This window comes from Etheostoma spectabile, chromosome 8 (assembly GCF_008692095.1).
Source record: "Etheostoma spectabile isolate EspeVRDwgs_2016 chromosome 8, UIUC_Espe_1.0, whole genome shotgun sequence".
Classification (NCBI taxonomy): domain Eukaryota; kingdom Metazoa; phylum Chordata; class Actinopteri; order Perciformes; family Percidae; genus Etheostoma; species Etheostoma spectabile.
In genome coordinates this window covers 5,948,907-5,960,756 of record NC_045740.1, presented here as the reverse complement: position 1 = coordinate 5,960,756, position 11,850 = coordinate 5,948,907, and the positions used below count along the sequence as shown (strand labels likewise).

The 11,850-nt window shown below is 38.6% G+C and overlaps 3 protein-coding genes across 3 annotated transcripts in view; 1 reads left to right on the top strand and 2 right to left on the bottom strand.

The window, feature by feature from the left end:
• The window catches only part of aqp9a (aquaporin 9a), a 5,851-nt gene extending 5,655 nt beyond the window's left edge, over positions 1–196 (top strand). Inside the window, exon 6 of the mRNA XM_032523156.1 lies at positions 1–196. This exon is cut by the window's left edge and continues 494 nt beyond it. The gene's annotated coding sequence lies outside the window, so the exon portion shown is untranslated.
• A 3,005-nt stretch (positions 197–3,201) lies between these two features.
• The window catches only part of fan1 (FANCD2 and FANCI associated nuclease 1), a 24,392-nt gene continuing 15,743 nt past the window's right edge, over positions 3,202–11,850 (bottom strand). Inside the window, exons 15-16 of the mRNA XM_032523097.1 lie at positions 11,443–11,446; positions 3,202–3,213 (exon numbers count right to left, since the gene is read on the bottom strand). The gene's annotated coding sequence lies outside the window, so the exon portion shown is untranslated. The remainder of the gene's footprint in view (positions 3,214–11,442; positions 11,447–11,850) is intronic.
• The window catches only part of LOC116693868 (disintegrin and metalloproteinase domain-containing protein 10), a 16,912-nt gene continuing 9,086 nt past the window's right edge, over positions 4,025–11,850 (bottom strand). Inside the window, exons 7-16 of the mRNA XM_032523117.1 lie at positions 10,909–11,001; positions 10,642–10,825; positions 9,678–9,841; positions 9,373–9,556; positions 8,625–8,775; positions 8,352–8,535; positions 8,136–8,244; positions 7,798–8,018; positions 7,576–7,702; positions 4,025–6,984 (exon numbers count right to left, since the gene is read on the bottom strand). Coding sequence (XP_032379008.1) covers positions 6,776–6,984; positions 7,576–7,702; positions 7,798–8,018; positions 8,136–8,244; positions 8,352–8,535; positions 8,625–8,775; positions 9,373–9,556; positions 9,678–9,841; positions 10,642–10,825; positions 10,909–11,001 — 1,626 coding nt within the window. The 3' untranslated portion in view covers positions 4,025–6,775. The remainder of the gene's footprint in view (positions 6,985–7,575; positions 7,703–7,797; positions 8,019–8,135; positions 8,245–8,351; positions 8,536–8,624; positions 8,776–9,372; positions 9,557–9,677; positions 9,842–10,641; positions 10,826–10,908; positions 11,002–11,850) is intronic.

Below are 11,850 nucleotides of genomic sequence, written 5' to 3'. Positions count from 1 at the left end.
TAGGTTTGCTTCCATTTTTTTTAGTGATCGTGATGATATTATCTGTATTTTCACTTAAAACTTTTAGTTTGTTTTTTCTAACTCGTGATTGTTCTGTTCTTTTACAAACCACAAGGAATCCTCCCTCCCTGTTCTTTCATATTATTTGTATTTTACTCTGTGTTGTTTTGTCTACAATAAAGTTTCTACAAATATCGATTTTAGTGATGAGACTCTATCATCTGTTACATTTATCACCGAAAACTGCAGTTCAGCTGACCGTGTAATTTCCATCTCAGCATTTACACCATTAGCCCTCACACATATCCTCATACGTCCATTAAATTGCTGTGTAGGCTTGCGTAATTAAGTGAAAGAGGACAATACATGGATCTTTGCCGAAAACCTCGCCTGCAGAGAGGTACATTTATTAGACTAAGATTGAACACTTTCAACTACAATTGGACCGACACAAGGGATGGATAATTAGTTTTTCGTTGTTATGATTGCAGAGGATGATTACATCTCTCAGTGTCAGCTCAGTGCATTTTGCTGTAAATATGTCCTGCATGAACTGATTACTCTGGTTAATGTTCTTGTACATATCAAAGATCATCTGAGTCACAGTGGGACGTCTGATTCAAACTCGCAGGTGGTGATGCCACTGTTTGAGAGTGAAAGATGTAAAAGGAATGTGGTTGGCAAATGAATAAGTTAAAGTCTAGTCTCTGTAAGGGAGCCTTCCTGTTATCCTGTGGAGACTCCTCAGACCTTTGTTCAGTAGTGGAAGAAGTATTCAAACTATTTAATACAGTAAAAGTGTCAATACCACACTGCAAATATACGTGCTCTGTTAAAGTAAACGTACTGAATACTTATAGATCCCCTAGTTCACAAGTTCAGATAATTGGTTACAAATTCTTCACATTGAAAAAAACTAGAAGCTATGAATGTGCAAATGTTTTTTTTCTTTTTAAACATTAACCAGCTGGACACAAGATGTTACCTACTTCACTGAAAATATACATTTTATATACATTACATTACACAGTATACACTATATGTTTCCACATTACAGTTGTATAAGCTGTGAACTGGACCATGACTGGCTTAGTTGCCAACAGTGTCAAGTTAAATTTGAAAACATCCATCTAATGTCACATTTATCATTCTGCACAGTGAAGTAACAAAAAAGCAAAATATGTTTTAAGTGGCAGAAGTATTATCGGAAAGAAGTATTATTCAGTGCAAATTATGTTGATTTAATATTATTATACTTATTGGGTTATTAGCACAGACGTAATGTACTTACATCTAAGTAGCATTTCCCTGTTCACTTAGTCAACTTGGAACCACATTTGACATTCGGTTAAGCAGCTTTGTCAAAAATGTATATTTTAGAGGCTGGTCATATGTTCTTAATTTAAAAAAAAGTACTAACAAATAAATTCACACTTGAGTGGAGTAGAAGTACAGTAGGTGCATAAAATGAAAATACTCAAAAATAGAGAACAAAGTGTCTCAAAATTGTATCACATGGACTAACAAGTTTATTATGTGGACTGAGGTTTCCAAAGCAGCTGTTACCTTCAATTAAACTGACATACTGTATTTAATTTTAAATGCTTCATTTACTAGTACTAGTTAATTTACAAGTATTGCACTGCAAATCTGAGGTTCTTCTTATTCCACTTTTTACTGCAAGTCTACCCCAATGCAGAGGCAAATTATCTTTTTACTCCACTACAATTAGGGAGAGCTTTAGTTACTTTACAAACTAAGATTGTTATATACAAAGTATATGGAAATGTACAGTGAAGTGCAGCTGTAACGATTAGTCCCTACATCTATTGACAGAAAGTAATGATTTTACTAAAAAGTAATTTTTCATGCAAAATATTTAATTTAATTTAATTTATTGTCATGTACAGTATGCGTTTTTTTTTATAATTATGAGGTTTGGACTGTTGGTTGGACAAAACAAGCAATGCAAAGGTGTTATTTTGGGCTCTGGGTAATTGTGACAGCGATGCTTTTTACAAAACAAACTATCAATTCCTTAATCAAGAAAGGAATCAGCAGATTAATCCTTTAAATTAAATAATCATAATTTTAAACAATCAGTTTAACATTTTTTTTTTTTAAATTGGCTTCCTCAACCAGTTAGAACAGTCAAATCAGCTTTTACATTATAGTATGTGTCATAATGATACAATATACTGTATAACAGTATAAAGTATATTACTTTTAATCCTTTAAGAACATTTTCCTGCATACTTTTACTTGAGCAACATTTTCAATGCAATGCATATTTTTTTTTACAGTGTGGTATTAGTACTTTTACTTTTTAAGGATCTAAATACGTCCTCCACCAATGGCCAGATTTCACAATAACAGATGGGGATTCCTTTAAGTGGCAGCAAATTTTAGCTGTATTTCTTGCTGCATCTAATGATTTCATGAGACATACAAACTTAATCTGCACCTTGAAAATCTAGTGGGCATTATCTGATACTGGACCATACACTGCGAACTATATTCTATTTCCATTCCTTGATTTGCAGTGTTCAGGGTCAGCTGCTCAATGGAGCGAGCATCAGCCAGGGCCACTTTTACAATCATGCTTTGTCACTGCCAGGAGAGACAAAAGGTGCTGCTCGCTCATCGGCCATGCCGTCAGCTCCTTGCACAGAGCTGAAACTCTAAATGTAGAACATTGACCAGTTACATTGTCCTCTGTGCAGGGACACTGTTTAAAGAAAACAGCTTGAAGAGAGCTGTGAGAAAATGGACTACATTACAGTAACACCAATACAAAACAAACAAAACAAACAAAAAAAAAAACTTGCCAGCTGCATTATCTAGAAAATATTGAACCTTAGCTTGTTTTTAGGTGACTGTGATTGTTCACGTCAAAACCAGCAACTGCAGCTGAGGATCCGCATTGAAAATCAATAGCAGGCCACATTCCCCTGCATGTGCAAATGCATGCTTCCAGGAATGGACATTTTCCTATGGTTGTTACATAATCAAACACACCCATGAAGAAAAAGTCAATCAATAGGTTTAGGCACTGAGTAAATAAAGTGTGTAACAAACACATGGCTCATACTGTGAATAAACTTACTTGTGGCTAAAATTAAAAAAAAAAAATGTCTGCCCACTTTACTCACAAAATTATAGCATGCATCCAGCCAATATTTGGAGTTCCTTGGTTGAAGTTCTCAATAATTACTGAAGTTCTCTTTGATGGAAACAGAGTGGATGAGACTGTTCTGTATGTGGCTTGGTGGTACTGATATTGGTGACTCACAGGCTTTTCCAAAACCTCTGATCCCAACACCCAGACTGTATCGGTCCCAACACTTCAGCAGCTGCTCCCTCTGCTGTGGACGCCCCCCTACTGCATACAGCTGAGTGAGCAGGTTTACTTGACAGGAAGTGAGAAATACAGAGGGATTTACCAAATCCTAAATACAGCTTCCAGAGCCCAGCACTAGAGGAGAGGCAGAACAACAAGCAAAGCTCAGATTTGTCATTTCTTCACATCAGTTCATCTGAATACAGTATAGTTCATACTAAAATCCTTTCTTTTTCATCTCACTTTTTTATCATGCAAAATGTACACAACATAAAAAATTATAAATCTGACCCATTCCATCCTTAGTATTAACATTTGATGCATGCTTTGTTATTTTGCAAAATGTTTTTCTGTTGTATACGTTCAGACAAGCAAAAACAAGTTGAAGGTACAATAAAACACACTGAAACTTGTAATTCCCATGATGCAACTTAATAGCACCCTTTAGACCCAAAATGCCCACAACAAGTATATTTATTATTATATGAATGTATTAAAAATCTCAAGCCCATTCTGAAAAACTGTACCGACATCATCAGGAACCCCAGAGGAGAACTATCCTCCACATTAAATCTCTGCCCGCCCGCCCACCCACCCCCACCCCACACACCCCCACACACACCCACACACACCCACACACCTAAAACTGCAACAGAGGAACAGAAAAAGAGAGCACACATTACAGACAGTAAACAGGGGTCTATTTTATTTTGAACAAGTCTTTTAATTAATGCATTTCAAGTACTCCAAAAATTACATCTCTTTGCACAATACAATTTGAAATTTTTTTTTTTTGTAAAAATGTTCAAAGTGAACAAAAATTTCCGATACTGTATAAAACACAGTGAACATTAAAATCAGACAGTAGTATTACTTTTTAATTTTGTGATCTTTCGGCCTACATCACCTACAACATCTCAACTCAATTTTGGACATTTTCAGTGCACGTTTATCTAAAAACTTTACCAAGACTACGAAATTAAAAAGAAAGTAAATTTACAGGCATCATACTTCTGCTCTTCTACCCAAACCATGCCACAGGGGAACGAAGACAAAAATGAGAATGTAACTTAAACTCCATCACCCTGAATTGTTTTTACCATTGATGATGTTGGAGAAAAGTATCATAAGCAGACTTCAGTTCAACTAGCACATATAAGAACATAAATAACTTAGAGGAGATGAAAGTTTGTCACATATGAACATCTTTGAACAACTTACTCTGGAATTAGAATACAAAAAATGAAACCGATGTATCAAAATGTAATTTTTCATTTTCAAATGAAATGCAAATTTTCGAAGTACTGTACAAGTTTACATGTAAATCCGCGAGGCTTAACAGGCGCGATCCAGCCTAGAAGAGGAAATTTAAAAAGAGCTCCATTTTGTACAGATGTGTTATAGCAACCGCTGACCTGCCTAATTCATCTGCCATGTGAAATAAACTTTTAACTGTGAGACACAATGATTTTAATGTCCCCTCCAGAGCACATGTGATTATTACAACCGTCAGGACAGTGTTGTAAGATATTAGTTGTGATTAGTATTGCATGCGTTTACAAATAATAATGCCAGGATAAAATAAAATCAGAGCACAAAACGTACTTTGCCGAATATATAATGCAAAATTCCCAAACTTTTCACCCACTTGCCAAATCTGAATGGTGGGTGAATTGCTTGCGTGATAAATAAATCATGAGATTTTGCACAACATATCATGGCCAGATTATCACATCCTTTTGGTTAGTGTTACCATGTTACCATTATCCAAAATGCCCCTCCCATGCTGTGCTGCAGCGAGGGGAGAAAGAAAACACCTGAGGTTCAAACAATCCAACAAACAAAACAATCGCATCTCCTTCACTTCTTTAAAGTGGCTCCAGAAACAGGCGCTCCCTGTATTTTTTATAAAAACCTGTGCACAAAAAGATCAGTTGTATAAAGTTTTACGGCATGCTGATGTTAACTCGCACAGAGGCCTGCACTCATGAGCTCTCAAGGGGATTCAGTATGTGATGAAATCTGACCGGGAGATAACTGCAGGTGAGATGTAAATAAAACAGCAGCCTGTCTCTTGTGAAACTAGTGAACACACTGAGGAAATGTGTGAATAGTGTGACAATACTGCTGCTTTATATCGCCCTTCCACTTGTTTTAAGACTAACATTAATAGCTGTCAAAGTAAATAGTGTTGCGTGACATACAAATATTACAGACCTTGGTCAATTATTAGTCACATTTAATAAATGTGTCTGCATGCCCACATCGAAAAGTTCTTAGATTTGCTATCTGAAGAATAATATAATTACTTTTTTTGTACATCCACACTGGAATCATTTTTAAATTTATTTCCACACTCATGTTTACTAACTCTGTAACATGATACACTCTCACTTCTAAACTAAGTCACAGCAGCCTTTATGTTCCCTCGCCTTCATATCTAGAATCATCGTCAGCTTCAGTTAGTGGTTATTCATTCTTCATTATCAAAAACAAATCCGTAAAGACAATAAAAGGTGATCTTCCCTTTCTGTTCCCATGACTCTTTACCTCATCTAGCTTGTTACACAACATGGGCAAATCACGATGTTAGCAAGACAATAAAAGAAAAATCAACAAATGGACCTTGAACAGAGAAGGCCTAAAAAGTGGGATATGGTGACCTTGTTCAAATTCAAAATCTAGCAATTTAACCAAAGTGAAAGAGATCCACCTGACTGGACGGCCGCGAAGAGAACTTGATGGCGCCAAATCCTCAACAGCAACGTCCAAGGAACTCATCACAAACATCATTCCTTCAATTATGTGTTAAGAGTCCTGAGAGCACTAACCGAAAAATAAAAGAAAAGAAGTGAAGAATTACACATTTACAGTAGAAGAAATAGTTTGTTTTCACTTATGATACACTAAATATGTACAGTCACATGCAGAAGGCGGTCTGCACGAGAGACCGGAGCCTGTGTCTTTTGCCGTTTGACATGTGTAAATCACAAAAGTGCCGCAAATCCCCACTGAGTGTCTCTCATTCCTGGCTAGAACGGCGAAAGAAAATCACGGAACAATTCACCAGCAGCCACGAGCGTGTCACTCAAGAAGACGTTGCAATAGAACAAAAAACACATCACAGAATGTACTAAAGCTACAGATGATTCCTTAACTCCTTGGCACTCCTTAAAAGAAAAAAAAAGATGGAACGGGATGCTAGATAGCACTGCATTGGAAATGGCTGATGTTTGAGTCCACTCCACAAAGAGCCAATCGAGTTGCTAGATAGTATTTTCTCTTTTTCACGTGTCTTTTGTCTGTAAATGGAGGATATGATGATGACTAACAACCATGTCAGGCTTTTCTTTGGATGGAGTGACGCTTTTGTTTCCCACTGTAGGCACAAGGAGGAGCCAAGGCATTGGGGGGAGGGGGGCAGGATGCAGGGTCTCAGCGTCTCATCTGGCCCATCTGATAGTTCTCTCTGGGCTGACGGTGGTGCCTCTGGGGTTGCGCCTGCCGCTGAGGCTGCCTCTGGGGTTGCCGCTGGCCGCCGTGTCCGTGCTGGTGGCCGTGCGGGTGCTGAGACTGGTGCTGCACCTGGGAGTTAGCATGCTGCTGCTGTTGCTGCTGCTGCGCTCGCCGCCTCTTCAAAGTGCCTGTCAGAAGAGATGCCATTCATTGAGCTTGTTAAAAGACATACTGCAGGTTTACTGCAAACTAAATTGCATCTACTGACGCTTTGCTACCGATGCCTACACTGCAACAACAACAACAACAATCTTGCAGGTTAATTACATGTGACACTGTGAGAGATGAGATATAAAATTGTGGCTGCAGGCTGTATCAGACTATGCGTCCGATATCAATTTGGAGGCATGTCAGATGATGTGATGAAAGTGTGGTGAATTGTAGCACTACAATCACAAAAAAATAAAACTTGAGTCATTCCTCTGCACCGCTCTCAAGATTTGGCCATGGTGCTGCCACTTTGCACTGAAAAACCTCTTAAGAGGAGTGTGTGGACTAATGGAGAAAGAGGACATGGTAGCAGGTGGTACATCCATGTGAACAGGTTAACTGTTAACACACACACACACACGACAAAAACATGGTTTCTCAGTCAAATGGCGATATAAGCCATATTTAGAAAATATTTATAAATAATTATAAATAATTCTTTTCAAATAATAAAAAAAGTTCAGTTTTCTCTGGCGAGATTAACTTTCTTTGTAAATTTCTGGACTCACCTGGAAGTGGTTTGGGAGGAGGAAGTTTTGGGTTACTGCTCGGTGTATGCACACTACAGATCTTAATGAAGCCAGCCATGAGCATGATGAGGGCGATACCCATCAATAACACTGCCCACCAATGGGCCTAGAGAAGAGAATGAAGCACAAATCAAGCACAGTCATTACAAAAACAATAATAATAACCAATCATCCAATCAGAATGAAGAAGTTGATGCGTACCACAATCCACTCTGCAATGTTTTCATAGAGCTCTGGGTTGAAGATGGCCTTCTTCAGCCTGGCCAGCGGTCCATCTGCATCCACCAGACGGCACTTCATGAAAACGTCGCAGTAGCCCTTGAAGTCATTGCACGGCGAGCCGGCTGGAAGTGTGGTCACTTTCTTATTGAAGAAACGAGCCAGGCGCTCTGATCCTGTGCTGCTGCATGTGTTGGGATTCACTGTGGAGATAAATGACAGACAATCAACACCATTTAACTAATAAAAGACAAAATCTCAAGCACATTATATTTAAAACGTAATCAAGGTGGGGGAAAAAAAAAGGATAAATGACTCACTCTTCTCCATGCAGCACACATGGCAAAGCTCAGTCTCATCCTTGCCATCTTGGCTGGCACAGGTGCATGCTTCAAGCCCATACTTCTCACAGATGGAGCCAGAGCAGCCCTGTGGGGGAGGAGCATGAGGACAGGCAAGATCAGACGCCGACTGGTATGAAAATAAAGATGCTATAATAACCAGTTCTTCTAGGTGTGAAGTATTCAGCCACTTACCCCGTTGAGGCAGACTTGAGTCTCTCCGTGGCAGGCAGTGAAGTTTGCCTTGGGCTCAGATGTGGGGCACTGGGCACCAACTCCATTACACATGCCCTGGTGAGCGCACTCGGACTCCTCTCTGCACTTCTCATTACGACCCTTGTAAGAGCATTCAAAAGTACAACAAGGACCCTGGCTGGGACTGGTGGGAAACAGAAGAGTTTCATCAAGAAAAATCACAATTCAAAACGATCAGGCCAACAAAAACACAAAAATAACATCCACATCTACCTGCAGACTTTGTTTGGCTTTAATTTGCACTTCTTGTTGTCAGCCTGGTTGGCATCATAGCAGCACAGGTCCCTGCACTGATCACTGTAGCCACAGTCACACTCCTCTCCTGGCTCCACCAGGCCATTACCACAGATGGGCTGACCCGACTCTGTTTTAGAAGGAAAAAATGTAACATTGAGTATTATTAGTATTAGTATATTTGACATTTACTATGAGATCTGTCTCATTACAAAACCCAACCAAACAAATACTGTTCTGAAGAGGATTACTTGCTGCAGAAAACAGGGAAACAAACTCAGTCTTTAAATAGAAGCAGATCATTGATTCTGTAGAGTCAAATGCAACATTAAACTCAAACACACTCTTTGTAATTTTGGTTGAGGAAAGGCAAAAACAAAATGCAGCATGTATTAGAAGCCTACACCAATATTTAATTTTTTCCTAGTTATATCAGCCAAAATGGATATGCATTTGAAAAACAGCTAGTTGTTGTTTATGTTATGTTAGTGATTTGATAGTTGCATTAAATGTGACAAGATTACAAAGCAAAAATCTGCAATATGCCAAATTCTGTCAGTAAAAATAACACTGGGCTACAGCCAATGTGTTGGTACTTCTCAAGTTGGCTGAAATAAATCACTAATTAGGGCACCAGGGTTAAACTCTCACACACTCATTAGTACACGGAGAGCAGAATCTGAATTTACAAAACCTCTGAAGCTGGACAGTTAAGATGAAAACGTACCAACAAAACAGTTGCTTCTCTTCTTCTCCAGCACCTGGCTGATGTTGCGTACGCTACAGATGGAGAACTTATTGTTGTTGAGCTTGTCTCCTGATGTAGCTCTTGCATACATGATATAATTGCCCTTCTCCTTCTTGTCTTGGCTCTTGGATTCTCCTGGGGTGCACTCAGATCCAGAGTCGTGCTGAGAATGACAATGAGAAAGAAAAAGAAAAAAAATCACACATTAAAAGAAGGGAGAAAGTGTGCAAGCCTAGGAAATTCATTCTCATTGTGCATAAATGTGGCACATCTAAGTAACTCACCGGGGAGCCAAAGTTGTGTCCTACTTCATGTGCAAAAGTGATATGGGAGACTTTTGGAGGTACGTGGGAGGCATAGTTCTGTACAGTGATTATACCGGTGTTAAGAGATTTCTTTTTTCCGTCTGAGTACAACTTGCTTTTTTCACATATCCCTCCGGAGCTCCCTGGGAAAGAAAAGCACAAGTTAGAACAAACCTTCCAAACCACAGCTACAAAACTTGAAGGATTTTGCTCATTAAAGAGGGAGAATCTTGATAAATGTCAAGACAGTTTTTCAATTAATGTCCAGATGACATAATAGCTTACTTCAAAACATAATGAGTGTAATTTGTCAACTTGTTTACAGAACATATTAAATACAAATTGTTTGTCATTGCCAGCAGGAGACATATAACCTCCAACAGTAAACTGAAGATTTCAACAGTGCAATATTTTCCGTTAAAACTTCAAATTAAGAATGTGTGTGTGTGTGTGTGTGTGTATATATATATATATATATATATATATATATATATATATATAGCTAGGGCCATGATGAAAACCTTTGAGAATCATCACATCTGCATATTTTCTGAATCATCAGAATCACCATTTGCAATCCCAAATACTATTGAGACTATTCCTTACAGTAGCTGCATTGTCCAATTCAGATCAGTTAATACTTTAAATCTCAAGTGCTTTCTTAGAACAATCTCATATTTAACCAAGATTGGGTGTCCCTTATGACAATGTGAATCCAATCCAGTACAAACATTATACATTACATTATGGAAAACATAATGCTTTAAAAATAGGACCTATTTGATGAGTTGAGGGGTTGAGGGGGGAAGGATGTGTTCATGTTGTGAGCTGTATGCTCTATGTTTTGTTATGAATCAAAATAAAAACTTTTCATCTTAAAAATAAAATAAAAAAGGACAGATTTATTTGCAGATTCTGATCACTCATGACTGTCTTTCAATACCTGAGGGGGCTCCCACCCAGGCCAAACCCAACACCCCGTCATCAAAGTCTCTGTCGGTGAACACATAAGCCAAGCAGTAGTCGTCATGGTTCTGTTCCGAGTTCAGCTCCAGGAACTTCTCCACGCCGATGTTGGCAAAGCGGAACGGGTTTGATCGGTCCCTCTCATCACTAGTGGTGTTTATCTACACAAGAGGATGATGATGAGGACAAGGGAAGTGACCAAATCTAAAACCAACAAAAGACTTAAAATTGGTATGACACTTACCCTGATCCTTTTCACCATAAAGCTGATGTTGCGAATGCCCATGAAGTCTGTGCCCTGATAGATAGCATCAATGGCCTTGACATGACTGGATATCTGAAAGAGTAAGACGTAACAAACAAAAACTTCACTCAAGAGTGTACGTTACTGTACCCTGTGCTTTGTCCACCTCAGCCTACTAGTTTTGCAGCGTGGTTTCCCACAGCCAGCCTCACTACAGTACAAAAGAAAATTATAGTTTGTGAATGTTATTATTATAAAACAAATTAATAGTGATGGCGAGATGAAGCCTTGTGAAGCATTGAGGCCTTGAGGCTTAATTTGCTCACGATACCACCAGTTGGTCAAAGAGTGTAAAACAGGCAGATATTTTACAGATGATCTACTGTATGTGATCTGTGATACACTGCATCAGAGACAGTTTTTGACTGAATGTTGCGTCAGTAAAGACTAAGAAATAACAAAGTTCCACATAAACCGTTCATATCAACATAGTGTGTATTTTTCCATGGGATAATATATATCCTTGAGATGAACGCAGCTATCAAACGTGTGACTATTAATAGGCCCATAATATAATAGCGGGAGGGGTTATTTTAGTAGCTATTCTTAAACTGGTACGTTAACTGGGCTGAGAGCAGGGAATGTACATGTGTAGATAATGGATGTGTAATAAAACCGTGTAGATTCAGACCACTTCATAAACCCGTCACGTGGTACTGACGGGCAGCGAGGCTTTGGATGTCATCAATGACGTCATCTGTCTGAAACGATACAAGCCTCGATACGCGCTTCACGGAAAACTTCCGGAATTTCTCAACACACGCATTGAAGCTTTGGCACAGAACATAACGTCACTACTAATTAGCCTTTATACTCTTGTATATGATGTTACTCTTGTGTTAAAAATTTGCCTTTCACCAACAGTAAAAAAAAAAAAAAAAA